General features: G+C 41.9%; 1 protein-coding gene across 50 annotated transcripts in view; it reads left to right on the forward strand.

The window, feature by feature from the left end:
• Window positions 1-27,174, forward strand: part of MGA (MAX dimerization protein MGA) — a 154,652-nt gene that overhangs the window by 76,057 nt on the left and 51,421 nt on the right. For all 50 annotated transcript variants that reach the window (XM_008269141.5, XM_070054032.2, XM_089310118.1 and 47 more), the window contains exons 3-8: window positions 13,510-14,455; window positions 16,623-16,701; window positions 16,816-16,911; window positions 24,616-24,747; window positions 24,948-25,052; window positions 26,386-27,044. In XM_008269141.5, the coding sequence (XP_008267363.3) occupies window positions 13,510-14,455; window positions 16,623-16,701; window positions 16,816-16,911; window positions 24,616-24,747; window positions 24,948-25,052; window positions 26,386-27,044 (2,017 nt within the window). The remainder of the gene's footprint in view (window positions 1-13,509; window positions 14,456-16,622; window positions 16,702-16,815; window positions 16,912-24,615; window positions 24,748-24,947; window positions 25,053-26,385; window positions 27,045-27,174) is intronic.

A 27,174-nucleotide genomic window follows, 5' to 3' on the forward strand; every position in this document is an offset into this window, starting at 1 on the left:
GATGTTTTATTAATTTATATTTAAAATGTTTCTTTGTAACTTACGTGGACCACACATGATTGAGAAGGGAAAGAAAAATAAACCCAGTCATAGCTGAAACAAAACTTATCCAGAAGAGCCACAAAATGGATTCAGAGTAAACTTACTTAAGTATACCATTTATGAATTTACTGCCCAACTGGAAAACAAGCTGCAGATTATTATGCCTTTTAAAAAGGTTTTGTTTATATAAAAAGCAGAGTACGCAGGAGTTGTGGGAAGAGAGAGATCAAGAGACATAGACATTGAGAGAGATCTTTCATCAGCTGGATCACTCCCCAAATGGCCTGATTCAGGCTGAATTAAGCCAGGAGCCTGGAATTCCATCCAGGTCTCCCAAGTGGATGGTAGGGTTCCAGGCACTTGGGCTGTCTACTGCTGCTTTCTCAGGTGCATTAGCAGGAAGCTGGGTCTGAAGTGGATCAGCCAGTGCTTGAACCAGTGCTGACATGGGATGCTGGTGTCACAGGCTTCAGCTTAAACCAGCTGCTCTCCAGTGCAAGATCACTACCTATTGAAACAAGATGTACTCCTCCCTTTCCCTCTCCTTCCTTCCTTTTTAATATATTCCACATAACTGACCATTTTTGTAACCTTTGACCAACAGTCCCATTTCCCCTATCTCCTGGCAACTATCTTTCTACTCTAATCTTTTTTTAAAAAAATTGAGAGTCAGAGGAAGAGGGGGAAGAGAGTGTAAGAATGCATCCCTAAATAAATAAAAAAATAAAAAAAAGAAATTAACACTTTGAGAAGCAATGACTTGAACAGCCCTTGTCTCAACTGTTGAGGAACAAGTTTTTTTTCCCCACACAATTTGTTGAAATCTTTACTTAGTATAGAGTTAATTGTATGTGTATAAAGTTAATTGCAAATAGATCTTGAGCACTGGCATTTAGTCTAGCAATTAAGACACCAGCATCCTACATTAAGAGTGCCCAGGTTCAATAGCCAGTTTTGGCTCCAGATTGAAGCTTCCTGCTAATGCAAACCCTTGAGAGGCAGTTCTTGCCACCTACATAGGAGATCTAGACTGAGTTCCCAGCTCTAGCTTTGGTGGGCATCTGGGGAGTGAACCAACAGAAGGGGATGCATTTTTTTTTTTTTTTGACAGGCAGAGTGGACAGTGAGAGAGAGAGAGAGAGAAAGAAGAGAAAGGTCTTCCTTTGCCGTTGGTTCATCCTCCAATGGCCGCCGCGGCCGGCGCGCTGCGGCCGGTGCACCGCGCTGATCCGATGGCAGGAGCCAGGTACTTCTCCTGGTCTCCCATGGGGTGCAGGGCCCAAGCACTTGGGCCATCCTCCACTGCACTCCCTGGCCACAGCAGAGAGCTGGCCTGGAAGAGGGGCAACCGGGACAGAATCCGGTGCCCCGACCGGGACTAGAACCCGGTGTGCTGGCGCCGCAAGGTGGAGGATTAGCCTAGTGAGCCGTGGCGCCGGCCTCTCATTAGGTCCTAGGGACCCAAGTACTTGGGCCATCTTCTGTGTCTTTTCCAAGGCCATTAGCCAAAAGCTTAATCGGAAGTGTAGTGATGCTGATACGGGATGCTTTTGTTGGAGATGGTGGCTTTACCCACTGTGCTCCAATGCCGGCCTCTCATTTTTCTGTTTTATTTGAAACTTCTGATAGTTGGATGTTGGATTTCTATTAATTCTCTATTTTAGATTAATTTTTGATTTTGTAAGTTTTATTTTCTGGGCTAGTGATGTAAATCAGCAGGTATCTCCTGCTGCATTGCTAGCATCCCATATTAGCCCCAGCTGCTCCACTTTCAATCCAGCTCCCTGCTAATGTGCCTGAGAAAGCAACAGATGATGGTCCAAGTATTTGAGCTCCTGTTGTCCACGTGGGAGTCCCAGATAGTTCTAGTTTCCTGGCTTCAGCCTGGACCAGCCCTGGCTGTTCTGGCCATTTAGAGAGTGAACCAGCAGATGGAAGAGCTGTCTTTCTCTGTTTCCCATCCTCTTTCTCTAACTCTGCCTTTCTAATTAAAAAAATTTTTTTTCTTTTGCTATATTTTTTGTTTTACTTTATGTGGGATGCTCCTGATTTTGCTTCTGACTTACTATAAATACATTTTTATTGTAGCTGTCGAATTTTATTTCCAAGATTTTAATTCTTTTGAATTCTACTTTCCCTTTTTCGAGTAGATTTCTTTGTTCTGTTATTTAAGCACGAATTTCTTTTTTTTTTTCTTTTTTCTTTTGACAGGCAGAGTGGACAGTGAGAGAGAGAGAGAGAGACAGAGAGAAAGGTCTTCCTTTTGCCGTTGATTCACCCTCCATTGGCCGCTGCAGCCGGGGCACTGTGGCCAGCGCACTGCGCTGATCTGATGGCAGGAGCCAGGTACTTCTCCTGGTCTCCCATGGGGTGCAGGGCCCAAGGACTTGGGCCATCCTCCACTGCACTCCCTGGCCACAGCAGAGAGCTGGCCTGGAAGAGGAGCAACCGGGACAGAATCCGGCGCCCCAACCGGGACTAGAACCTGGTGTGCTGGCGCCGCAAGGCGGAGGATTAGCCTAGTGAGCCGCGGCGCTGGCTTAAGCACGAGTTTCATGTCAGGGATTATGAGTTCTTTCTTTCTTTTTTAAGATTTATTTATTTATTTGAAAGTCAGAGTTACACAGAGAGAGATTGAGAGGCAGAGAGAGAGGTGTTCCATCCACTGGTTCACTCCCCAATTAGCCACAAAGGCCGGAGCTGCACCAATCTGAAGCCAGGAGTTTCTTCTGGTCTCCCACATGGTTGCAGGGCCCCAAGGACTTGGGCCGTCTTCTACTGTTTTCCCAGGCCATAGTGGAAAACTGGATGGGAAGTGGAGCAGTCAAGGCATGAACCGGCACCCATATAGGATGCCGGCACTGCAGGTGACAACTTTGACCTCTATGCCGCAGCGCAGGCCCCATGCATGAGTTCTTCTAATGTGCAGCCTTAGTACCTGTACCTGTCTTTATCATAGCAACTATTAAACTACATTGTATTTTCTATTTGTTTTGCTTCTGTGCTGGCTTATAAATTCCTGTGTAGGGACTGCGTATTTATTTTGGTAGTCCTGTGCCCAACAAAATATCTAGCACCACTGGGTACTCAATATTGAGCTGATGAATATCAGTAGCACCTCTTTCTTAGTGTGCTTCAAATTGGCTACTATTGTCACATTAATTTGTAGAGTTTTTTGGTTGCAATGATTTCCTACTGCCAACAAAAAAATTCTTTATTTAAATAAATGGTATATAATTCATTGGTTTCATGCATATTGCTTAAGTAATCTTTCACCAAATTTTTTGGATAGAGAAGACTATTTAGAAGAATGAAGCAAGAAATATTTGTAAAATTTTCCTATAAAGACAATATTCATGCATTAATAGATAGTTTTTATTGGAGATAAGAGAAAACCTGAGAATTTAGTAAGTTAAATTCCTCAGGGATTATGAGTTCTTTGTTTTTTAAGATTTATTTATTGGCCGGCACCGCACCTCAATAGGCTAATCCTCCACCTTTGGCAGCGGCACTCTGGGTTTTAGTCCCAGTTGGGGTGCTGGATTCTGTCCCGGTTGCCCCTCTTCCAGTCCAGCTCTCTGCTGTGGCCAGGGAGTGCAGTGGAAGATGGCCCAAGTCCTTGGGCCCTGCACCCACATGGGAGACCAAGAGAAGCACCTGGCTCCTGGCTTTGGATTGGCATAGCGCCGGCTGTAGCGGCCATTTTGGGGGGGGGTGAACCAACGGAAGGAAGACCTTTCTCTCTCTCTCTCTCACTCACTGTCCACTCTACCTATCAAAAAAAAAAAAAAAAGATTTATTTATTTATTTGAAAGGCAGAGAGAGAGAGAGAGAGAGAGAGAGAGGTCTTCCATCCACTGATTCACTCCCCAGTTGGCCACAATGGCCAGAGCTGCACCAATTATTATGTAAAAGCAATTATTGCAATAGCAGCTAAGATCTTACTTCATCAGGTTCTCTGCTATTGCAAACATGATTCAGGTCTTATGCTTAATTAAAAGAAGATAAAATTCTTTTTCTGTATTTTGGAAGTTATATCTTGAAATGTGGAGACAATTAGAGAATCATTAGACATATCATTTCTAAATTACTTAATAGAGACTGGCACTTATAGGTGATATGTGTAAAAACAGATGATTGGGAAAGCGACAGAGGGCTTGAAGATGGAAATGGACTTATGACTTTAATTTTTGCTAGGTTACCTTTTTTTATGGATTTATTTTATTTGAAAAGCAAAAGAGGAACACAGAGACAGAGTGTGGTAGAGAGATAGTCTATGTAACAGATTCATTCCCCCAGATGCCTGCAACTTCCCAGGGCTGGGCCAGACCAAAGCTAGGTGCCTAAAATTCCATCTAGGTCTCACATGGTTGGTAAGGTCCCAAGAAGTGGGATCATCATTTGCTGCTTTTCCCAGCACAATAGCAGGGAGCTGGATCAGAAGTGGAGCAGCTGAGACTCAGAACAGGCTCTCTGATATGGTACTCATGCATTGCAAGCAGCTTATTATAATAAGCTGCTTTACACCATGCCAGTCCCTGATAGCTTAACTCTCAAAAACAGAAAAAAGGAAAGTGGGTTGTGATAATGGCTATATAACTATAGCATAAAAGCCATCTAGTTGTTACTTAAAATGGGTGGCTTTTATATTATGAAATTTACACTCTAGTGATGTTAAAAATGATAAATAGCTATTTTCAGCAGTTACATAGAATTTTTGAAAGGTGAAAGTTGTTTTAGCTTTTACTGTTAAGTCTGATCCATCTCAAATGAATTTTTATATTTGGTGAGAAGGGCCAAGGTTCATTTTTTTCTATGCAGATATCTAGGTACTCTAGTGTCATTTATTGAAAACACTTCTGTTAAATTACATTGGTGCTTTGGAAAATCAGGTGGGTCTGTTTCTGCACAAAATTCTATTTCCTTTGTATTTGTCTATCTTGTTGCTAATATTACTGTCAGATATAAAAAGTCAGGTACTGTAAGCTTCCAACTCTTCCTTCACTCCAAGATTAGTTTGGTTCTGTTTCTTTGTATCTCCCTGTATTGTTTAGAGTCAGCTTGTCAGGGTGAACATTTGGCACAGGACATCTATATCCATATCAGAGAGCCTGGGTTCCAACTGTTGCTCCCATCCCTGATTCTAGCTTCCTGATAATGTGCACTCTGGGAACACCATCTGATGGCTCAAGTACTTGGATGCTTGCCACCCACATGTAAGACCTGAATTTGGTTCATGGCTCCTGGCTTTGGGCTGACCTAGCCTGGCTGTTGGATGTGTTTTGGAGGAGTGAACAAACAGATGTGAAATCTCTGTCTCCCTGCCTTTTAAATAAATAAATGAAGCAAAAAGGATCAACTTGCCACTTTTCACAAAAAGTAGCATTGAGATTGCCTTGTGTTATAGATGTAATTGGGAAGAGTTGACATTTTTTTTTTTTTAAAGATTTATTTATTTGAAAGAGTTACACAGAGAGAGATTGAGAGGCAGAGAGAGTCTTCCATCTACTGGTTCACGCCCCAAATGGCCACAACAGCCAGAGCTGCGCTGATCTGAAGCCGGGAGCTTCCAGGTCTCCCACATGGGTGCTGGGGCCCAAGGACTTGGGCCATCTTCCACTGCTTTCCCAGGCCATAGTAGAGAGCTGGATTGGAAGTGGAGCAGGGGCCTGCGCTGTGGCGCAGCGGGTAACAACCTGGCCTGAAGTGCGGACATTCCATATGGGCACTGGTTCTAGTCCTGGCTGTTCCTCGTCCGGTCCAGCTCCCACGTGGAAGACCAGAAGAAACTCATAGCTTCAGATTGCCTCAGCTCTGGCTGTTGTGGCCATCTGAGTGAACCAGCAGATGCCTCTGCCTTCAAATAAATAAAGAAATCTTTAAAAGAAATTTTCTTTCAAAGTGACCATTCATGAATCTTGAAGTTAATATGAGTCAATATGTCTCATCAGGTTTTTATATTGGATATAACTTCTAAAACTTAGAATTTGGACTCCTAAAAAATAATTGTATTTATTTGAAAGGCAGAATGACAGAGAGAGAGAGATCTTTGAGCTGCTGGTTCACTCTGCAAATAGCTACGATAACCAGGGCTGGTCCAGGCCAAAGCCAGGATCCCCAGAACTCCATCCAGTTATCCCACATGAGTGGCAGGGACCCAAGTTCTTGGGCCATTTGTACTGCTTTCTCAGGTGCATTAGCAGGGAGCTGGATCGGAAGTGGAAAAGCTGGGAATGAAACCCATGCTGTGATAGGAAATATCAGCCTTGTAGGTGGTGGCTTAGCATGCTGTACCACACATTGGTCTCTACTGGTTCACTCCCCAACTATGTGCAATAGCTAGGGCTGAGCCAGGCTGAAGCCAATAGCCCATAGCTTAATCTGGGTCTCCCTTGTAGGTGGCAGGGACCTAAGTACTAAGCCATCATCTGCTGTTTCCTGGGGTGCACATTAGTGGGAAACTGGATTAGAAGTGATAGAATGGGCACTTGAACTGGGCACTCTGATTTGGGATATGGCCATCTCAAGCTATGATCTAACCACTGTGCCAAATGCTCACCCTTGGGAATAGTTTTGTGGTAGTGCCCCTTATCATATTGAGAACTTTTTTTTCCATTCTCCAGTTTCCTGAGAGTTTTTAAAAATGAGTGTGGAGTTTCATCGAATTATTTTCTTGGAGGCAGGTCCAAATACTTGTGTCCTTGCAACCCATGTGTGAGATCTGGATTGAGTTCCTGGCCCCCATCTTCTGGTTGACCTACCACATTTTAGGGGTGTGAACCTGCAGATGGAAGCCCTTTCTCTTGTCTGGGTCCGTGTGACTGTCCTCTTAGTAAAAATAAATGGATGAATTAATAAGTAAAATGGATAGTTAATACAAGTGCAGTTTGAGAAACAAAATGAGAACTAGGAAAGATGAACAGAACAGATAGGACAAATAGAAAATAGCAAGAAAAGATGTTTAAAACCCAGCCACTTCAAGGGTTGCTGTTTTGGCGTAGCTAGTAAATCTGCCGCCTGCATTGCCAGCATCCCATATGGGTGCCAGTTTGAGTCCTGGCTGCTCCACTTCCAGTCTGTCTCCTTGCTAGTGGCCTGGGAAAAGCAGCAGAGGATGGCCCAGGTACTTGGGCCCCTTCCCAGCCATGTTGGAGACCCAGGTGAAGCTCCTGGGTCCTAGCTTCTGCTTGGCACCACCTGGGCTGTTGTAACCATCTGAGGAGTGAACCAGAAGATTTAAGATACCTCTCTTTCCCTCTTTCTCTGTAACTCTGACTCTCAGATGAACTTATCTTAACAACAACAACAAGGAACCAAACCCCCCCCCCAAAAAAAAACAGCCACGTCAGTAATAACACTAAATGTAAATGAATAAACAGTCCAATTAGAAATCAAAGATGATTAAGACGCTGCTTGGTACACCTGCATCTTATATTGGAGTGCCTAGTTTGCATCTGGCTCCTCTGCTTCTGATCCAGCTTCCTGCTAATGTGCACCCAGGGAGGCACGAGGCACTGGGTAATGACTCAAATGTTTGAGTCTGTGATACCAGTGAGGGAGACCTAGATTGAGTATTGGGCTTCTGGCTTTGTTCTGGCCCAACCCTGACTGTTGTAGGCATTTGGGGAGTGAACCTGCAGACGGAACCTCTGTTTCCCTCTCTCTGTTTCCCTCTTTGTCATTCTGCCTATCAGAGAAATAAATATTTGAAACAAAGATCTTATATTTCCTCAGATACTTATTTTTTCTGAGCCTTGTATTCACTTCTGCACCTGTTTTTTTATTGGTTCATTTCCTGTTGATCTGAAGAGCTTCCTTTAGTATTTCTGGTTTTCTAGCTTTTAAACAACTGACATAGAATTCACATACCATAAAATCTACCCTTCAGAAGTATACAGTTGAGTGGTTTTTAGTAAACTCAGAGAGTTGTGCGGACTTATCACAACCCGTTTTATTATTCTGGAAAGAAACCCTTCTGCTAATTGGTCACTCTTCATTTCCTTTAACCAGTCCCCAGCCCCACACAACTTTGTATAACCATCTGTTTCTAGATTGCCTGTTCTGAACATTTTGTGTAAAAAGAGTCATGTAGTAGTAGATGGTCTCTGTGCATGGCTTTTTTTCCAAGATCTGTCTGTGTTGTAGCATGAATCTACTTCATCATGGTTTGATTGTCAAATAATATTCTTTTTTGTGGATTTTGCCAGATTTTATTTATTTATTTATCTGTTGTTGCACAGTAAGGTTTCTGCTTTTTCAGTATTTTGAATAGTGTTAGCCTGAATGTGTGTGTATAGATTATTGTGTGGATAGAGTTTTATGTGCTGAAATGACCATTCTTTCTCTGTTAATTGTCTTGTCACCTTTGACAGTTGAAAATCAGTTGACAAAAATGTGGGCCTTTATTTCTGGACTGTCAATTTTGTTCCAGCCCACAGAATCATTTGCCCTTCTAAGACAGCTGCAGGTGGGACTCAAAATTCAGTAAATCAAAACAGGCTAATTTTTAAATTGATAGTTTTGTATGGCCTGTTAATGGTTTGATAAATATCTAAATGGCCCTTGGCAGAGCAAACATTCCCCACCCCTGGTTTAGTTGATGTGTATTTCTGGTCTTATGCTAACTTCACACTCTAATTATTGTAGCACTGTAGTATGTTTGGTAATTTTGAAGTGTTGAGCCCTCTCAAAAGTTAATTATCTTTGAAGATTGTTTTGAAACTGATGGTAGTGGGGGTGGTTCTCTTGCATTTTCATGTGAATTTTAGGATCAGCTTGTTAACTTTCTATGAATATTTTCAGCTGGCGTCTTGACATGAATTGTATTGAATCCATAGATGACTTTAGGGATTACTTCTGTTTCACCAGTGTTAAATATTCTATTCTATAAATACGGAATATTTTCCCACTTATTTAGGTCATTTTAATTTGTTTCACCTGTATTTTGTAGTTTTTTGATATGTCATGTATGTCTTTGGCTAAATTTACTACTGAGTGTTTTGTTCTTGTTCTTACTATTTTAAATGGAATTGTTTTCTCAGTTTTACTTTTTACATTCACTGCTGGCATAAGAAAACATCTTTGGTATGTGTATTGTTATTGGATACTACAATCTTGAGAAATCACTTGTAGTTCTAGTAATTTTTAGTGTATGCCTCAGTATTTTCTATTTTAGATCATGTTGCCTATGGCTAGAGATAGTGGAATTTGTTCTTCATAATCTGCCTGCCATTGATTTACCTATATATACTTAAGTACAAGTGATGAGAGCTTTTGTCTTAACATCTGATCACAGGAAGTATTATTTTTGTGCAGTCTGAATTCTTTCAGCTCTCTGAAGATGTCTTTAATTTTAAAGGCTTCTTTTGTTATATGTAGAATGTTAGGTTCACATTGTATTTTATTGCAGCATTTTATGGTGGGTGTACTCCATTGTCTTCTGACTTACATAGCTATGGTGAGACAGTCTAGTGGTTCTGTTGCTCTTGTGCTTCCAGTGACTGTGCTTGCTGTTTTTCCTCTCATGCTTTTAAAAGGTTTTTCTTTTGAGCCTCAGTTTTTAGCACCCTGGGCTTGATGTGTATGGGTATGATTTGTGTGTGTGTGTGTGTTTATCCTTTTTGATGTTTCCTGAGCTACTTGAATCTATCAGTTAAGTCTTTTGAGTTTTTCAAGATTTTTGTTCATTTTCTCTTGAAATATTTCTCCACTTTCTTCTTTTTAAAGTGATTTTTTTTCATTGTTCTGTCCTTCAGACTAAGTGATTTGAAATGGATTATCACTTGAGTAAATTTCACCTTATTTTTGACTTTATTTAAGTGTGTGATTTGGCTCTTCTCTTGGCCAAGACCTTAGGATCTAAGTACTGGGAAAGTACAAAGCTCTCTCTGTCTTTTTAGGCCAAGCTTCTGCATCACTGCCACTTATTCTGTTGAAGTTCTCTGGGATGATATTTAGATGGTAGGAGGAGTGATCTTCTCTTTGAAGTCTTCCAGATTCCAGTCTGCCTATGCCAAGGCATTCACAGTTTGACAGGTTTCTGTGTTCCAGCAATTGTCCTTTGCCTTTAGCTCCATTTTTTATTTGCTCACTGTGTCTTCAGGCAATATGAATAGCTCTGAGGACTGAAAGCAGTAGCAATCTTTGGTCACCTAGAGAAGGTTGGGCCCTTTGAAATTCAGTTCATTTATTAGACTTGTATCCCATCATCTATGACTTTTAGGAAAACGGCAGAAGTGATTTGGGGGTGGAGTATGTTGTACATTCTAACTGAAGTAGAAGTCCTGTGTTGAAGGATTTTCCAGTAAGGTCAAGGTCTTATATAAGTAAGTTGTATAAGGCTAGATAATGACATTTATGTTGCTTATGCATGTATGAGATTAAGTTTTATAAGACAATGACTTTGAGTTGGCAAATGCTGAAAAAATTTCTGCTCTATTGATAATTTGATGTTGGAAATGTATTCTATTGCACTGAGAAAGAAAAGTGAAGTATTTTGGGTGATTGGATTATATTATTATTTAACCCATTAAGTCCAAAGTTTTCCATTCTATGAATATTTCAGTGACACGTGTTTTTTTTTTTTTTTTAAGATTTAATGGAAAGGCAGAAAGAGAGAGAGAGAGGGAGGGAGGGAGATAGATATGTTCTTTCTACTGGTTCACTTCCCAAATGGCCAGGGATGGGCCAGGCTGAAGCCAAGAGCCAGGAGCTTCATCGGGTTTCCCACATAGGTATCAGGGGCCCAAGAACTTGGGCCATTTTCTACTGCTTTCCCAGGCACATTAGCAGGGAGCTGGATCAGAAGTGGAACAACTGGGGGACTTAAACCAGCACTCCGATATGGGATGTTGGCATTATAGGTGGTGGCTTTAACCTGCTGTGCCACAGTGCTGGCCCCGTAACATACATTTCAAAGTTAGCCACATGTGGTATATATATTGCACAATTTACATCTTTATAGATGTCCTATATTTAAGAAAATGGGACATATTGGTTAAGATTAAACTGAAAGGGGCTGGCGCTGCGGCTCGCTAGACTAATCCTCCGCCTTGTGGCGCCGGCACACCGGGTTCTAGTCTCGGTCGGGGCGCCGGATTCTGTCCCGGTTGCCCCTCTTCCAGGCCAGCTCTCTGCTGTGGCCAGGGAGTGCAGTGGAGGATGGCCTGAGTACTTGGGCCCTGCACCCCATGGGAGACCAGGAGAAGTACCTGGCTCCTGCCATCGGATCAGCACGGTGTGCCAGCCGCAGCGCGCCAGCCGCAGCAGTCATTGGAGAGTGAACCAACGGCAAAGGAAGACCTTTCTCTCTCTCTCTCTCTCACTGTCTACTCTGCCTGTCAAAAAATAAATAAAATAAATAAATAAATAAAAGAGAGAGATTAAACTGAAAGGACTGAGGACTGAGCATAAATTATGTTGGGTTTGGGAAGGTACCCCAGTATGTTTCTATTTTTTTTTTAGTTTCGGAAGCCTTTCAAATGTCTTTTTTGGACTTTTTCCTCCTTTATTCAAGAGACAGAGAAGGAGAACAGAGAGAAAGAGACAGAGAGAGCTCCTATCCACTGGCTCACTCATGTAAGCAATGGCCAGGCCAAAGCCTGAAGCTCAATTCACATGAGGGTGGCCAGGACCCAACTACTTGAACCATCACTTGCTGCCACTTATGGTGCCTATTACCAGAAAACTGAAGTTGGGCCAGGGAAAAACCTGAACTCAGACACTTATAAATGGGATATGAGTGTTCCAACCTGTGGGTTAGTCGCTAGACCAAATACCTGTCCCTGAAATTCTTTGGAACAGAGAAATAACATTTATACAGGTCAATATCTTTTTTTAAAATATTTGTTTATGTGTTTATTTGAAAGGCAGAGTTGGGCAGAGGCAGAGTCAGAGAGAATCTTCCATCCACTGGTTCACTCCCCAAATGGCTGCAATGGCTAGAGCTGGACCCATCCAAAGCCAGGAATCAGGAGCTTCTCTGGGTGGTCATCTTCTGCTGCTTTTCCAGGCCATAGCAGAGAGCTGGATTGAAAGTGGAGCAGCCGGGTCTTGAACCTGTGCTCATATGGGATGCCGGCACTGCAGGTGGCAGCTTTACCCACTATGCCACAGCACTGGCTCCCTACAGTTCAATATTTTAGGAAGGCAATTTAAGTAATAAAGGTAATGGATGCAGAATTGCCTCTTTTATTGGATACGGAATTAAATTGCCCCTATTTTTATTGTAGCTCCTTAGATCCTCACTTTTTCTGGCTTTTTCATGTCTTTGAGTAAATTGAAGAGTGTATTTTGGGAAAATGGTGTTTGGTGTAGTGGTTTAAATGACATTTGGGACTCTGGCATCCTATATTGGAGTGTAGGTTCCAGTTGTACCATCGCTTCTGATCAGCTTTCTGCCGTTCTGCATTCTGATAGGCAGCAAGTGACGATTCAAGTACTTGGGTCCTTGTCATCCACATGGGAGACCTGGATTGAGCTCCCTGCTCCTGGCTTCAGCCTGGCCCTGCCCTAGCTGTTGCAGACATTTAGAGAGTAAACCAGCAGATGGAAAAGATCTAGTTCATTGCATATTATTTGTTAATGAATATGTGTTGTGAATGTGTGTAGTTTTCCTAAAACCAGTTTTCACACTTTTTCTGTATTGCTAACATTTTTTTGTGTGTTGGTGCTTTGAGGGATGCAGAGATTGTAATAGCATTTGTGTATCTGAGAATTCTAGCTGTATCACTTTATATGGAATCTATGATAATTAATTCTTTATTTCTGTTCTCAAGGTGCATCAATACAGTTCTTATGTTTTTAGTGACTAGAATGAGTAGGGAACCAGATGTTTATGGTATTTTTTGATAAATTATACGTAATCTATATGAATCATGCAACTACCCTACCCTTTTAATTTGGAAGCATTATCAGTGGGTTCTTACATTGAAAGTCAGTTTTTCAGTTTCAAAAATGGTAACAGCATTGTAAATATACTGAAAACCATTGAGATGTATACTTTAAATGGTTAATATGTTTTATGTTACATTAATTTTATCTCAGACGCAAAAGAGAAAAATCATCTGTCAGCTTGAAAGCCCTTTCCTGATTCCTTATTGTGATGGACGTGTGTTTACTATATTGACAGTTGTTAATCTCTGTGGAATTTGGAGTTTGTGTTTTAGGTCAGTGCTAGCTGACTTGTAAAACTGAGTTCATATGAAAAATAATGAAAGAAACATAGTGCATTTTGAATGGTAAAAGGGAACTTTACTCTTTATTTTGTATATTTTTAAGTGAAGAATAGCAAAAATATGAAAATGTAATATTAACTGCTTTTGAGACTCTAGGATATGGAGAATGCTTTTGAGAAATTATTCATAAAATCTGATATGTTACTTGGTTTCAGAAAAACTTTTCCCCCTCCTCTTTAACTTACTTATGTATAGTTTCGTACTTTTTATCTCTTCTTCCCTATCTCTTCAGTTTTGTTGCCAACAGTTTTGATGACGGCTCCCATGTTGCCTCACCATTAGATCCAAATGGAAACTTCAAGGTTGTTATTAAAGAGGAACCTCTAGATGATTATGACTATGAGCTTGGTGAGTGCCCAGAAGGGGTCGCTGTGAAACAGGAAGAGACAGATGAAGAAACAGATGTCTACTCAAACAGCGATGATGACCCTATACTAGAGAAACAACTAAAGAGGCACAATAAAGTTGGTAACCTTGAAGCTGACCATCAGTCTTCTAAATGGCTACCAAGTAGCCCATCAGGTGTTGCAAAAGCAAAAATGTTCAATTTAGATGCTGGGAAGATGCCAGTAGTCTATCTGGAGCCATGTGCTGTCACCAAAAGTACAGTGAAGATTTCTGAGCTGCCGGATAATATGCTTTCCATGTCGCGGAAAGATAAATCTGGGTTGTCAGAATTCGAATATTTGCCTGCATACATTGAAAATTCCAGTGGTACTGGCTTCTGTTTAGGCAGGGAATCAGAAAATGGTCTTAGGAAGCTTTCACCAGATCTTGGAGTGGTACAAAAATATCCCTTATTTAAAGAGCCTCAGTGGAAATACCCGGAAATGTTTGATGGCATCAGCACAGAAGGAGTACTTGAGAGTTCAAAGGATTCTGCTGGGAACTTATTTTCAGTAAAAGAGGATTTGGCCAGAAAGAGAACAACTATGTTTAAGATTACAACTACTCCAAAGGCTCTAAGCACTCATCAGAATGTCCCTCCAAATACTCCTGGAAAAAGAGGAAGGCCACGGAAATTGAAATTCTCAAAAGCAGGGAGACCACCCAAAAACACAGGAAGGTCTCTAAGTTCTACAAAGAACATCCCTGTGGGTTCTGGGACTACCTTTCCAGATGTAAAGCCTGATTTGGAGGATGTAGATGGTGTTCTTTTTGTTTCCTTTGAATCAAAGGTAAGATTATTAATTTTCAGCATTCTTTTTAAAGCTAATTAGTTATTCTTGATTTGTATACTGGCTGGTAACTAACTTAGAATCCAGTTTGATGAATTCATTGATTTGTGAAAGGGAGAATATGTCTTCAGAGTGTTTGATTTGGTTGAGTGACCAATTTGAGATAGTTTGTTTGAATAGACATAAAAATTATATCTACTTAGATTTCAGTTTGTGATTGCACTGTATTTAGCTATGTGGTTTAAGAATTTTTTTTAATTAGAGATAGTGAGACAGAGAGCTCCTGTTAGCTGGTTCAGTCCCCTAATGGCTGCAGTGGCTGGGCAGTGGAAATAATGTCCAGGTATCTCACATGAGTGCTAGGAACCTGATTACTTGAGTCCTTACTGCTGCCTCCCAGGGTCTGGATTATCAGGAAACTGGAATCAGAAGCCAGAGGCTGATATGGAACTCAGCCATTCCTGTATGAGGATGTCCCAGCTGGAGGCTTACCTTTGAGGTCATATGCTCACTCATTTAGCTGTTTTTTTGTTTTGTTTTGTTTTGTTTTTGTTTTTTTTTTTTTGTTTTTTAAAGATTTTATTTATATGAAAGGTAAAGTTGCAGACAGAGGGACAGAATGGTCTTCCATTTGCTGGTCCACTCCCCAAATGCCAAATGGCTGCAGGAGCTGGGCTGATCTGGAGCCAGGAGCCAGGAGTTTTCTCTGGGTCTCCCACGAGGGTGCAGGGGCCCAAGTATCTGCCTTCTCAGGCCATAGTAGAGAGCTGGATCAGAAGAGGAGCAGCCACACAAATTGGCGCCCATATGGGATGCTGGCGCCACAGGCGGAGGCTTTAGCCCACTGTACTACAGTGTTGGCCTCTGTTCTGTTTTTTAATATTTGAGTCTTACTGGAATTTTTAACTCGAAAAGGAATAATAATACTTGAAAAGTTTATTAACTCTTTTGAGATCCCAGCCTTTCCTCCCCATAGTTTTAATGAGTAGTAGTAGCTCTGTTCTCTAATACACCAATAATTGCTTTGTTTATTCTCTGTGGACTCTTCAACCAGGTTATTCTTTTAGATTTTTATAGAAGCCTTTCTAAATTGGCTACATTAATGTTCGATGTTCTACTAACTGTTTAATTCTTTCTACCTGTTTATAATTTTTCTTGATTGGCTAGTGACCTATCTTTAAAACTTACCTTTTTTTTTTTAAGATTTATTTATTTATTTGAAAGGCAGAGTTACAGAGAGGGAGAGAGGTCTTCATTCACTGGTTTGCTCCCCAGATGGCCGCAGTGGCTGGAGCTGTGCTGATTTGAAGGCAGGAGCCAGGAGCTTCTTCTGGGTTTCCCACATGGGTGCAGGGGCCCATCTTCTACTGCTTTTTCAGGCCACAGCAAAGAGCTGGATCGGAAGTGGAACATCCAGATCTCGAACCAGCACCCATATGGGATGCTGGCACTTCAGGCAGAGGCTTTACCCGCCACTACACCACAGCGCCGGCCCCCTTAGTAACCTGTCTTTATGTAGTTTCTGATAAATCAGTGTACAAACTGGTTTAAGTCCAGTTTGAGGTCTGTTAACTGATATTATATTGACTTTTTGCTCTCTTTTTTCCTTCGGATTAGTACAGTAACATTAATATAGAACATTTAGAAAATAGCAAAAAATAAGAAAAAATTGTTCCTGTTGTGTGAATTTGGAGTCAACACTGTTTGCATGATGGCATTTTCCTCCTTTTTTTTAATTTTTCTTTTTAAATTTTGATTTTTTTTTTTTTTTTTTTTTTGACAGGCAGAGTGGACAGTGAGAGAGAGAGACAGAGAGAAAGGTCTTCCTTTGCCGTTGGTTCACCCTCCAATGGCCGCCGTGGCTGGCGTGCTGCGGCCGGCGCACCGCGCTGATCCGATGGCAGGAGCCAGGAGCCAGGTGCTTTTCCTGGTCTCCCATGGGGTGCAGGGCCCAAGTACTCAGGCCATCCTCCACTGCACTCCCTGGCCACAGCAGAGAGCTGGCCTGGAAGAGGGGCAACCGGGACAGAATCCGGCGCCCCGACCGGGACTAGAACCCGGTGTGCTGGCGCCACTAGGCGGAGGATTAGCCTAGTGAGCCGCGGTGCCGGCCTTGATGTACTTTTTAAAGTGATAATACCCTACATTTTTTCTTTAAAATCTATAGGAAGCACTGGACATTCACACTGTTGATGGAACAGCAGAAGAACCCTCTAGTCTACAGGCATCAACCACAAATGACCCAGGTATCATATAATTTGAAATGAGATATCTGTATGGTTGGGCTCTAATGGTAAAATACACAGTGTTCACTCTTATGTAGTATGTAATATCTTAATCATTGCCTGTTTCGTGACTAGGTTGCAGAGCACGAATTTCTCAGTTAGAAAAGGATTTAATAGAAGATTTGAAGTCCTTGAGGCACAAGCAAGTGATACATCCTGGTCTTCAAGAGGGTAATGTTCTCTAAAAGATACAAGCCAAGGTTTTCTTTGATTCTCTTATTTCTTTTTATCCTCTTTCTCTTTCCTTCCTTTTCTGTTTTTCCTCCAGAGATCCCTTCTACCCTGGATTCATTTCTTTCAGCATGTCTATCTGCATTTTTCTCTTTCCTGTTTCTATAATTCTTCTCTTTAACTTAAAAAACATGTTTAGATATTCTTTATCTTGATTTATATAGAAAAAAATCATGGTAAGAAGTAGTATTTTCTCTGTTTATTCTTATAGCCCAGGTTTGCTCTTCCCCATCTTTTTAACTTTGGTTTCTCTGTGTTTTTGCTTTTCTTCTGGAGGAGAATGTTTCTCCTTGAACTTAAATACTTAGTAGTATGTTTATGTATTCAAATATATGTGTATTCCTTATGTGGCAGAAATATACTTTATATAATTGATGTCGTGTCAAGAATTTAAATTTTTCATGATTATTTTTATTTCACTATAATGTTGCTTATTCTTTTCCTTTTTATAATAATGATATCTATAGTTATTAACATGAAAGTAAATTGTAGTAAAAGATTGTGGGCCATATTTCCATTTTTAATATCTTTGATTTTATTGTGTTTCATGGAGTAATTTATGGGGTTTTTGACTCTGAACCAGGTTTCTCTTCAAAGGACTGTGTATGTAAGATTCTAAGAGTCAAAAAATTATAAATTGTCAGACAGAAGTTTACTTTATAAAATGATCATTCATTTTTTAAGAAAATTTCTTTGAAAGAGAGAGCTGTCTCCCATCTGCTGGTTCACCCTCAACAGCCTATGACAGGCAGGAATAGGCCAGGCTGAAGCCAGAGCTGAGAACCAAGTCTGGGTCTCCAACGTAGGTGACAGAGATCCAGCCACTTGAGGCAAAACTGTTGGTCCCTGGGTGCATGTTACCAGAAGGCTAAATTGGAAGTGGAGCTAGGACTCAAACACAGGCATTCTGATTTGGGAGGTAGATGTCCTAGAGACATCTTTAACTGCTGTGTCAAATATCTATGCGTGGTTTTTTTTTTTTTTAAGATTTATTTTATTTGAAAAGCAGAGTTGGGGGGCCGGCGCTGTGGCTCACTTGGTTAATCCTCCACCTGTGGCGCCAGCATCCCATATGGGTGCCAGGTTCTAGTCCTGGTTGCTCCTCTTCCAGTCCAGCTCTCTGCTGTGGCCCGGGAAGGCAGTGGAGGATGGCCCAAGTGCTTGGGCCCTGCACCTGCATGGGAGACCAGGAGGAATCACCTGGCTCCTGTCTTCGGATTGGCACAGCGCCAGCCATAGTGACCATTTTGGGGGTGAACCAATGGAAGGAAGACCTTTCTCTCTGTCTCTCTTACTGTCTAACACTGTCAAATAAATACATCTTAAAAAAAAAAAAAAGAAAAGCAGAGTTAGTAAAATATAGAGACAGAGCAGAGAGAAGTTGTTCATCCAGTGGTTCGTTGTCCAAATGGCCATAGTGGCCTTGGCTGGGCCAGGCTGAAGCAGGAGTCAAGAGCTTCTTTGGGGTCTCCCATGTGGGTGCAGGAGCTCAAGCACTTAGGCTGTCCTCTGTTCCTTTCCCAGGTGCATTAGCAGGGAGCTGGATTGGAAGTGGAGCAGCCAGAACTTGCATAGGCATCCATATGGGATGTTGATGTTGCAGGTGGTGGCTTTACTTGCTATGCCACAACACAGGCCCCATTGCCCCGAATCTTTGTGAATCAAATGGTTTTATTGAAGAATTTCTGCTTTAATGAGAGACAGCTTTGTGTGACAGAATGATATTTTTAAAGATTTTTTTTTTTTTTTTGAAAGGCAGAGTTACAGAGAGGCAGAGGTGGGGAGAGAGAGAGGTTGCGTGCGAGAGAGCGGTTTTCCATCCGCTGGTTCACTGCCCAAATGGCCTCAATGGCCGGAGCTGGGCCAACCTGAAGCCAGGAACCAGGAGCTTCTTCCAGGTCTCCCATGCAGGTGTAGGGGTGCAAGTACTTGGGCCATTCTCTTCTGCTTTCCCAGGCCAATGCAAAGAGCTGGATAAGAAGTGGAATAGGGGCCAGGGCTATGGCACAGTGGGTTAAAGCCTTGGCCTGCAGGGCCAGTGTCCCATATGGGTGCTGGTTCGAGCCCCAGCTGTTTGTCTTCTGATCCAGTTCTCTGCTGTGACCTGGGAAAGCAGTAAAAGATGTCCGAAGTCCTTGGACCCCTGCACCCGTGCACCCATGTGGGAGACCTGGAGGAAGCTCCCAGCTCCTGGCTTCAGATCGGCTCAACTCTGGCCAGGACTAGAGCCAGCAGCGCAGGCGCCAGCTTTATCTGCTTTGCCACAGTGCCTGCTCAATCAGTGTGGGTCTGATATTGCTTTGCTGCCTGCAATGCTGCTGGCATCCCATAGGGGCACCATTTGAGTCCCAGCTGCTCCATTTCTTACCTAGCTCCCTGTTAATGTACCTGGAAAAAGCAGTGGAAGATGGCCCAAGTGCTTGGGCTCTTGCACCCAACGTGGGAGACCCAGAAGACTCCTGGCTTCTGGTTTCACTTGCCTTAGCCATGGCCATTGTGGCCATTTGGAAAGTGAACTTGTGGATGGAATACCAATCTCTGTCCTTTTCTTTGTGTAACTCTGCCTTACAAGTTAAATGTAATAAATCTTTAGGAAAAAATGTATACAAGTCCCAATCTCAATCCAAGTGGTCTGGACTGGGTAATGCAGTCACAATTACATTATAGTAGTCTTGCTATTTACAATATTTGCTATTTTATTTAAATAATATCAGTTCATATTCTTTTTCTCCCTCCTACTTCCATGTTGTATTCATTATATACAGTACTTCAATAATGTAGGATTATGATATTTATGTTGTAATCTCTTAATTTCCTCATTTGTTTTAGTCTTAGTTCTAGAGGTAAATATGCTTGCAGGCAGCATTTTTGTTCTGGTCTATTTGCCTGTTATTTCCTGGTTGGCTCTAGTTTGATTTTTTTGCTTTTTCTTACAGATACTTTAGGCAAAACTGTAATCTTTTCCTTTAAGGAATGGATGTCAAGTCAAATTCTTTGGAAACTAAGTGGGTAAAATAAAGTGAAATTTGCTCATATTTGGGAGGTAAAGTTGTATGTTCTGGTGGTTTGGAGCACATAAACCTCTTTTTTTTTTTTTTTTTTTTTTTTTTAATTAGACACGCAGAGTTAGACACTGAGACAGACAGAGAGAAAGGTCTTCCTTCCGTTGGTTCACCCCCAAAATGGCCGCTACGGCCGTCGTGCTGTGCCGATCCGAAGCCAGGAGCCAAGTGCTTCTTCCTGGTCTCCCATGCGGGTGTAGGGCCCAAGTGCTTGGGTCATCTTCCACTGCCTTCCTGGGCCACAGCAGAGAGCTGGACTGGAAGAGGAGCAGCCGGGACTAGAACCCAGTGCCCATATGGGATGCTGGCGCCGCAGGTGGAGGATTAACCAAGTGAGCCATGGCGCTGGCCCCTCTTCTTTTTTTAAAAAAATTTATTTGAAAGACAGAGTGACAGGGAGAGAGAGAGAGATCTTCCACCCTGCTTGATCACTCCCCAAATGGCTACAACACCTGGAGCCTGGGCCATGCTAATGCTAGGAACCAGGAGCTCCATCTGGGTTTCTCATATGGGTGGCATGGGTCCAAGCGCTAGGGCTGTCTTCTGCTGTTTTCTTAAACATGTTAGCAGAGAGCTAGGTTGGGGTCTGGCACCCTGATATGGTATGCTGGTATTGCAGGCAGCAGCTTAGCTTGCTGTGACAAAACACGGGCCTCATATGGCACCTCTTCTAAAGAGACAGTGGTTTGTTGTCATATGGGAATGTGGGTCTGATATTTTCTGTTCTTCCCATATTTTCCTTTGAAGCTGGAGTCAGTTATATATATATCCTTTTTTAAGTAGTAGTAGCAGATAATACCAGGTTTGTGGGCGGCACTGCGGCTCAATAGGCTAATCCTCCGCCTGTGGTGTCGGCACACCGGGTTCTAGTCCCGGTCGGGGCGCTGGATTCTGTCCTGGTTGCCCCTCTTCCAGGCCAGCTCTCTGCTGTGGCCTGGGAAGGCAGTGGAGGATGGCCCAAGTGCTTGGGCCCTGTACCCACATGGGAGACAAGGAGGAGCACCTGGCTCCTGGCTTCAGATCAGCGCGGTGCGCCGGCCGCAGCGCGCCAGCACAGCAGCCATTAGAAAGGAAGACCTTTCTCTCTGTCTCTCTCTCACTGTCCACTCTACCTGTCAAAAAAAAAAAAAAAAGACTTAAGATTTATTGATTTATTTGAAAGGTAGAGTTACAGAGAGGCAGAGGAGAGAGAGAGGGAGAGATAGAGAGAGAAGGAGGAAGGGAGGGAGGGAGGCCTTCCATCCACTGGTTCACTCCTCAGATGGCCACAGCAGCCAGTGCCGGGCCAATCTCAAGCTAGGCCTCTGGAGCTTCTTCTGGGTCTTCCATGTGGGTGCCAGGGACTCAAGGGCTTGGGCCATCTTCCACTGCTTTTCTAGGCCATAGCAGAGAGCTGAATCGGAAGAGGAGCAGCCAGGACTCAAAACTGACATCCATGTGGGATGCCGGCACTGCAGGCAAGCAGCTTTAATGCTACACCACAGCGCCAGCCCCTAAACGTCCTTTAAAAAAAGCCAGGAGCAGGTATTTAGCCTAGTGGTTAAGATGTCCATATCTTATATCAGAGTGCCTGGGTATGATGGCTGCCTCTCTGGCTCCTGATTGAAGCTTCCCACTAGTGCAGACCCTTGGGAGGTAGTGATGGCTCAGGTAGTTGTTTCCAGCCCAGTTACTTGTGGGAGACTTGGATTGAGTTTTGGCTCCTGGTTTCATTCTGGCCTAGTTCCAGACTTGGTGGACATTTGGTGAGTGAAGCAGTGGATAGGAGTTGTACACACATCCATGCTTGTGCTCCTTCTGTCTGCCTTCCAAATAAATTAAAATGAAATCAAAGCCAAACAAAATGTTTCTGTGAGCCATCACTTTTTACTTGCTTTTGGATTCTTCCTTAAGCTTAAGTTTTTACTTAATCCTAAAGTTGTTAAAATGTATTTATTTTGTTTTAAAATTTTTCTTTGTAAGGGAGGGAGGGAGGGAGGGAGGGAGGGAGGGAGGGAGAGAGAGAGAGAGAGAGAGAGAGAGAGAGAGAGAGAGAGAGACACTTTCTATCTGCTGGTTCATTCCCCAAATGACCTCAACTGCTGGGGCTAGGTCAGACTGAGGCCAGGAACCTGGAGGACTAAGTACTTGGGCCATCTTCTGCTTTCCCAGGCATACTAGTGGGGAGCTGGATTGGAAGCAGGGTAGTTAGGACTTATGCCTGAGCTCATATGGAATGTTAGTGCTGCTTAGCCAGCTGCAGCACTTTGTTGGCACCTGTCAAATTGTATTCAGCTGCATTCTTTTCTTTCTCTCTTTCTCTCTCTCTCCCTTTCTTTCTTTTGTTTAGATTTATTCATTTACTTGAAAGGCAGAGTTACAGAGAGACAGAGGCAGAGAGAGAGCGAGGTGTTTACCATTTGCTGGTTCCCTCTCCAGGTGGCTGAAATGGCCAAAGCTGGACTGTTGAAAGCTAGGACCCAGAAGCCTCTAACGGGTCTCCCACGTGGGTACAAAGGGCCTGTGCACTTGGGCTGTCCTCTCCTACTTTCCCAGGCCATGGCAGAGAGCTGGATATGGGATGCTGGTGCTGCAGGCACAGGCTTAACCTACTAAGCCTTAGTGCCAGTCCCTTCAGTTTTATTAAGCAGTTAAATTTGTAATCCTTGTGCTACTTACTTTTCAAGGTCTAAGACTGAATTCTTTGCTTTCCTTTTTTTCTATTTTATTTTATTTTATTTTATTTTATTTTATTTCTTCTCCCCACCTCCCTTGTGCCTCCTTTAAATAGCAAGACTTAAAATTTTGAAAGTAACTTAGTTTGGCTAAATATTTTTAGTAATTGAGTGATGCTGACTCCATTTTAGTTTTTTTAGAAAACATTTATTTAATAAATATAAATTTCAAAAGTACAACTTTTGGATTATAGTGGTCCCCCCCATAACCACCCTCCCTCCGGCAAACCCTCCCGTCTCCTACTCTCTCCCATCCCATTCTTCATTAAGATTCATTTTTAATTATCTTTATAATATAGTATATACAGAAGATCAACTTACTATATACTAAGTAACAATTTCAACAGTTTGCACCCACACAGACACACAAAGCATAAAGTCCTGTTTGAAAACTATTTTTTACCATTAATTCACTTAGTACAACACATTAAGGACAGAGATCCTACATAGAGAATAAGTGTACAGTGTCTCCTGTTGTTGATTTAACAGTTAACACTCTTATTTATGACATAAGTAATCACCTGAGGCTCTTTTTTTTTTTTTTAATTTATTTGTTTTATTTATTTTAAAGGTAGAGTTACAGAGAGGCAGAGGTAGAGTGAGAAAGGTCTTCCATCTGCTAGTTCACTCCGGCCAGGACTGGGCCAATTTGGAGCCAGGAGCTTCTTCTGGGTCTCCCATGTGGATGCAGGGGCCCAAGGACTTGAGCCGTCTTCCACTGCTTTCCCAGGCCATAGCAGAGAGCTGGATCAGAAGTGGAGCAGCTGGGTCTCGAACCAGCTCCCATATGGGATGTGGCACTGCAGGCGGCAGCTTTACCCACTACACCACAGTGCTGGCCCCTCACCTGAGGCTCTTGTCATGAGCTGCCAAGGCTGTGGAAGCCTCTTGAGTTCAGAAACCCCAACCTTATTTAGACAAGGCCATAAACAAAGTTCTCTCCTCCCTTCAGAGAAAGGTACCTCCTTCCTTGATGGCCTGTTCTTACCTCTGGAATCTCACTTATAGAGATCTTTCATTTAGGTCATTTATTGCCACAGTGTCTTGGCTTTCCATGCCTGAGGAACTCTCATGAGCTTTTTAGCCAGATCTAAATGCCTTAAGGGCTGATTCTGAGGCCAGAGTGCTATTTAGGACATTTGTCATTCTATGAGTCTGCTGTGTATCCCACATCCCATAGCCAACTCCATTTCTTTGAAAATATTCTAGGTTTATCTCTAAAAATTAATGCTTGGAATAGTTTGTTAAATTTCATTTCAATAATGTCATTTCTTTACCCTTTATTAACTTTATAGCTTCATTATTCTATGGAAAATAGCATTTAAATATTTTGAGTTCATAAAAAGCTTAAAAAGCTTTCCACATTTGCTTTCAAATTGTAGAAGAAATGTTGATTAAACCTGAAGTGTTTTTGTTGGTCGTGGTAGTTTCTAAACAATGAGTTTGGTTTGTTGTTGGTTTTTTTTTTTTTCTTTTCCTGCTGCTTTTTTTTTTTTTTTTTTTTTTTTTTTTTTTTTTTTTTTTTAATTTGAATGCAGAGAGAGAGCTTTCCTAGGACTTTTTATTTCCCAAATGTCACAACACTTGGTGCTGGGCTAGACTGAAGCCAGGAACAGGAACTAAGAAATCAGTCTGGGTCTCCATGTTGCTGGCAGGGACCCAAGTACTTAAGCTATCACCTATTGTCTCCCAGGGTGTGCTTAAGCAGGAAATTGGATCAGAAGTGAAGTTATGGGATGCTGATGTCCGAAGTATCAGCTGAACTGTGCTGAAATGCTGGCTCTGTTAATTCATTCTGAACCCTCTGCCAAAGGTTAAATAATATGAAAATAGAGAGAGATTTGATTTGTGGTCCTTTTTTCTTGTAGTGGGCTTAAAATTGAATTCAGTGGATCCAACAATGAGCATTGATCTTAAATACTTGGGAGTACAGCTACCTTTGGCTCCAGCCACTAGCTTTCCATTTTGGAACCTTACAGGAACCAACCCTGCCTCTCCTGGTAAGTATATAGTATTTGTAAATTTCTTTCTTAAAGTTTAGGTTATCTATAATATAAATTAAAAGCTACCTTTGTTGGAGACATTTGGACTATTTTAAGGCAGATGTTTTGTCTGTTGACATAGTATTAATAAGTGATTTATACACTTTAGATATTGGCTTGCTAGCATTTTGGTCATTGGTTTCACTTTTTCTTTGTAGATACTGGGTTTCCCTTTGTTTCTAGGACAGGGAAGACCAATGACTTTACCAAGATCAAAGGATGGAGGGGAAAGTTTCATAGTGCTTCTGCATCTAGGAATGAAGGTAATTTTTTTTTAATTGCAACTATATTCTGAATCATTTAGCCAAAATTTTTTGTTAAAAGTAAGTTTTGGTTGTTTTCTTTTTCATTGTTTAAAATGAACTGGAAATCATTGCCTTGCTGAGTTTTACTTCCTATTTTCTAATTCAGGCATTTTGACTGTGTATGCTAACTGGTCTCCTTTCTTAGTGCTCTTCCTTTATCATTGCGCTTGTTTGTTGTCTTCACTTTAATCAGGTTTTTTTTTTTTTTTTCACCTTTGAATCTTTGTTCAGTGTTACAATAGTGTAATGCTTATCTCTTTACTAATTTTTGGTTCCTTAAAAGTGAATGTTTGGGAGTAGACATTTGGCTTGGCAGTGAAGATGCCTACATCCTGTATCAGACTGCATGCATTCTGTGCCTAGCTCTGGCTTCTAATTCTAACCTGCTACTAATACACACCCCAGGGAGGCAGTGGTGAGGTCTCAAGTCATTGAGCACCTGCCTCCCATGTAGGAGAGCTGGACTGAATTCTCAGCTGCAGCTGTCATTGCAGGCATTTTGAAAGTAAACCAACAAATGGGAGCTCTCTTTCTCTGCTTCTCAAATAAATAAAAACAAACAGCCAAAATCCAAAATGTTTAGAGCAGGTATTTAGCCTAGTGGTTTAGATCTCTGCTAACCTGTTCCCACATTGGTGCACATGGAAGCTGTTTCTCTGTCCAACTCTTGATTCCAGCCACCCACAGAGGGGACCTGGATTGTGTTCTCAGTTCCCAGCTTGGCTCTCTTGTCGTTATGGCAGTTTGGGGAATGAACCAGTAGATGGACACTATCTCTGTCTGTGTGTCTGTGTCTTTGTCTCCCAAATAAATAAACAAAAGAAACCTAAATGTTACACTTTTCTTGTTGTAGCTTTACCTTGTTCCTAGCATTTTGTATGAGTTCTAGATATCCTAGTCTCTTAAATAATCCCTTGACGTCCTGTTGAGGTCTGTTTTAATTCTGTTTTTTACAGTTATGTTTTTACTTGTTTATGGTTTCTGTATTTCAGTCCAAAGCTGTCAAAGAGGTTGATGGCTTACATTTATAATTAGCAGTTTGCAAAAATAAGAACTGAACAGTAATTTCATGATTTTAAGATAAGATAATTTTGGAGGCTGGCTTTTATTAGAATTAGTTTATGAGACTCAGTCATTTCACTTGATTTTATGTTTTTTCCTTCCTTCTGATGAGGGGCATGTTGGAAGGTTCAACAGCTTATAATTTAATACTTTTTTTTTCTTTCGGTGTGTTTTCCTAGAGATCTAAAGATCTGTCCTAGATTTTAAGTATCTTGTGTCTCTTTTCTAGGTGGAAATTCAGAAGGTTCGTTGAAAAACCGTTCAGCTTTCTGCAGTGATAAGCTAGATGAATACTTGGAAAATGAAGGCAAACTGATGGAAACAAGCATGGGTTTCTCTGCCAATGCCCCTACATCTCCTGTAGTATACCAGCTTCCCACCAAGAGTACTAGCTATGTGCGAACACTTGATAGTGTATTAAAGAAGCAATCTATAATTTCCCCTTCTACCTCTTACTCTTTGAAGCCTCATTCTGTTCCCCCTGCCTCTCGAAAGGCAAAGTCTCAAAGCAAACAGGCAAGTTTCAGTGGCCGAACTAAATCATCTTATAAATCCATTTTACCATACCCTGTGTCTCCAAGGCAGAAACACTCTCATATGATTCCGGGAGATAAAGTTGCCAAGAACTGTTCAAGCACAGTTTCAGAAAATCAGGTGAATAACTTTGTTGGGCCAACTTCAGATGAAAACGGATTTCCAAAGCAGCTTAGTTTGAGGCAAGCGCAGCAGCAGCAGCAGCAGCAGCAGGGAACTCGTCCTCCAGGCTTGTCTAAATCTCAGGTGAAGCTAATGGACCTGGAAGACTGTGCACTTTGGGAAGGAAAACCAAGGACCTATATCACCGAAGAGCGAGCAGATGTATCCTTAACAACTCTGCTAACGGCTCAAGTAAGTATCTGGTGTTTTTTGGAAGCATTTTAGTACTTGGCTAGAATAAGATTAGTACAGGGAAATGGGAAAGGGATTTTTGGCAGAAAGATAAGATTGTTTTCAGCAGTTAATTAATGCTGACAGTTGA

This window comes from Oryctolagus cuniculus, chromosome 12 (genome assembly GCF_051225735.1).
Source record: "Oryctolagus cuniculus isolate XC-2025 breed Fujian yellow rabbit chromosome 12, ASM5122573v1, whole genome shotgun sequence".
Taxonomy (NCBI): domain Eukaryota; kingdom Metazoa; phylum Chordata; class Mammalia; order Lagomorpha; family Leporidae; genus Oryctolagus; species Oryctolagus cuniculus.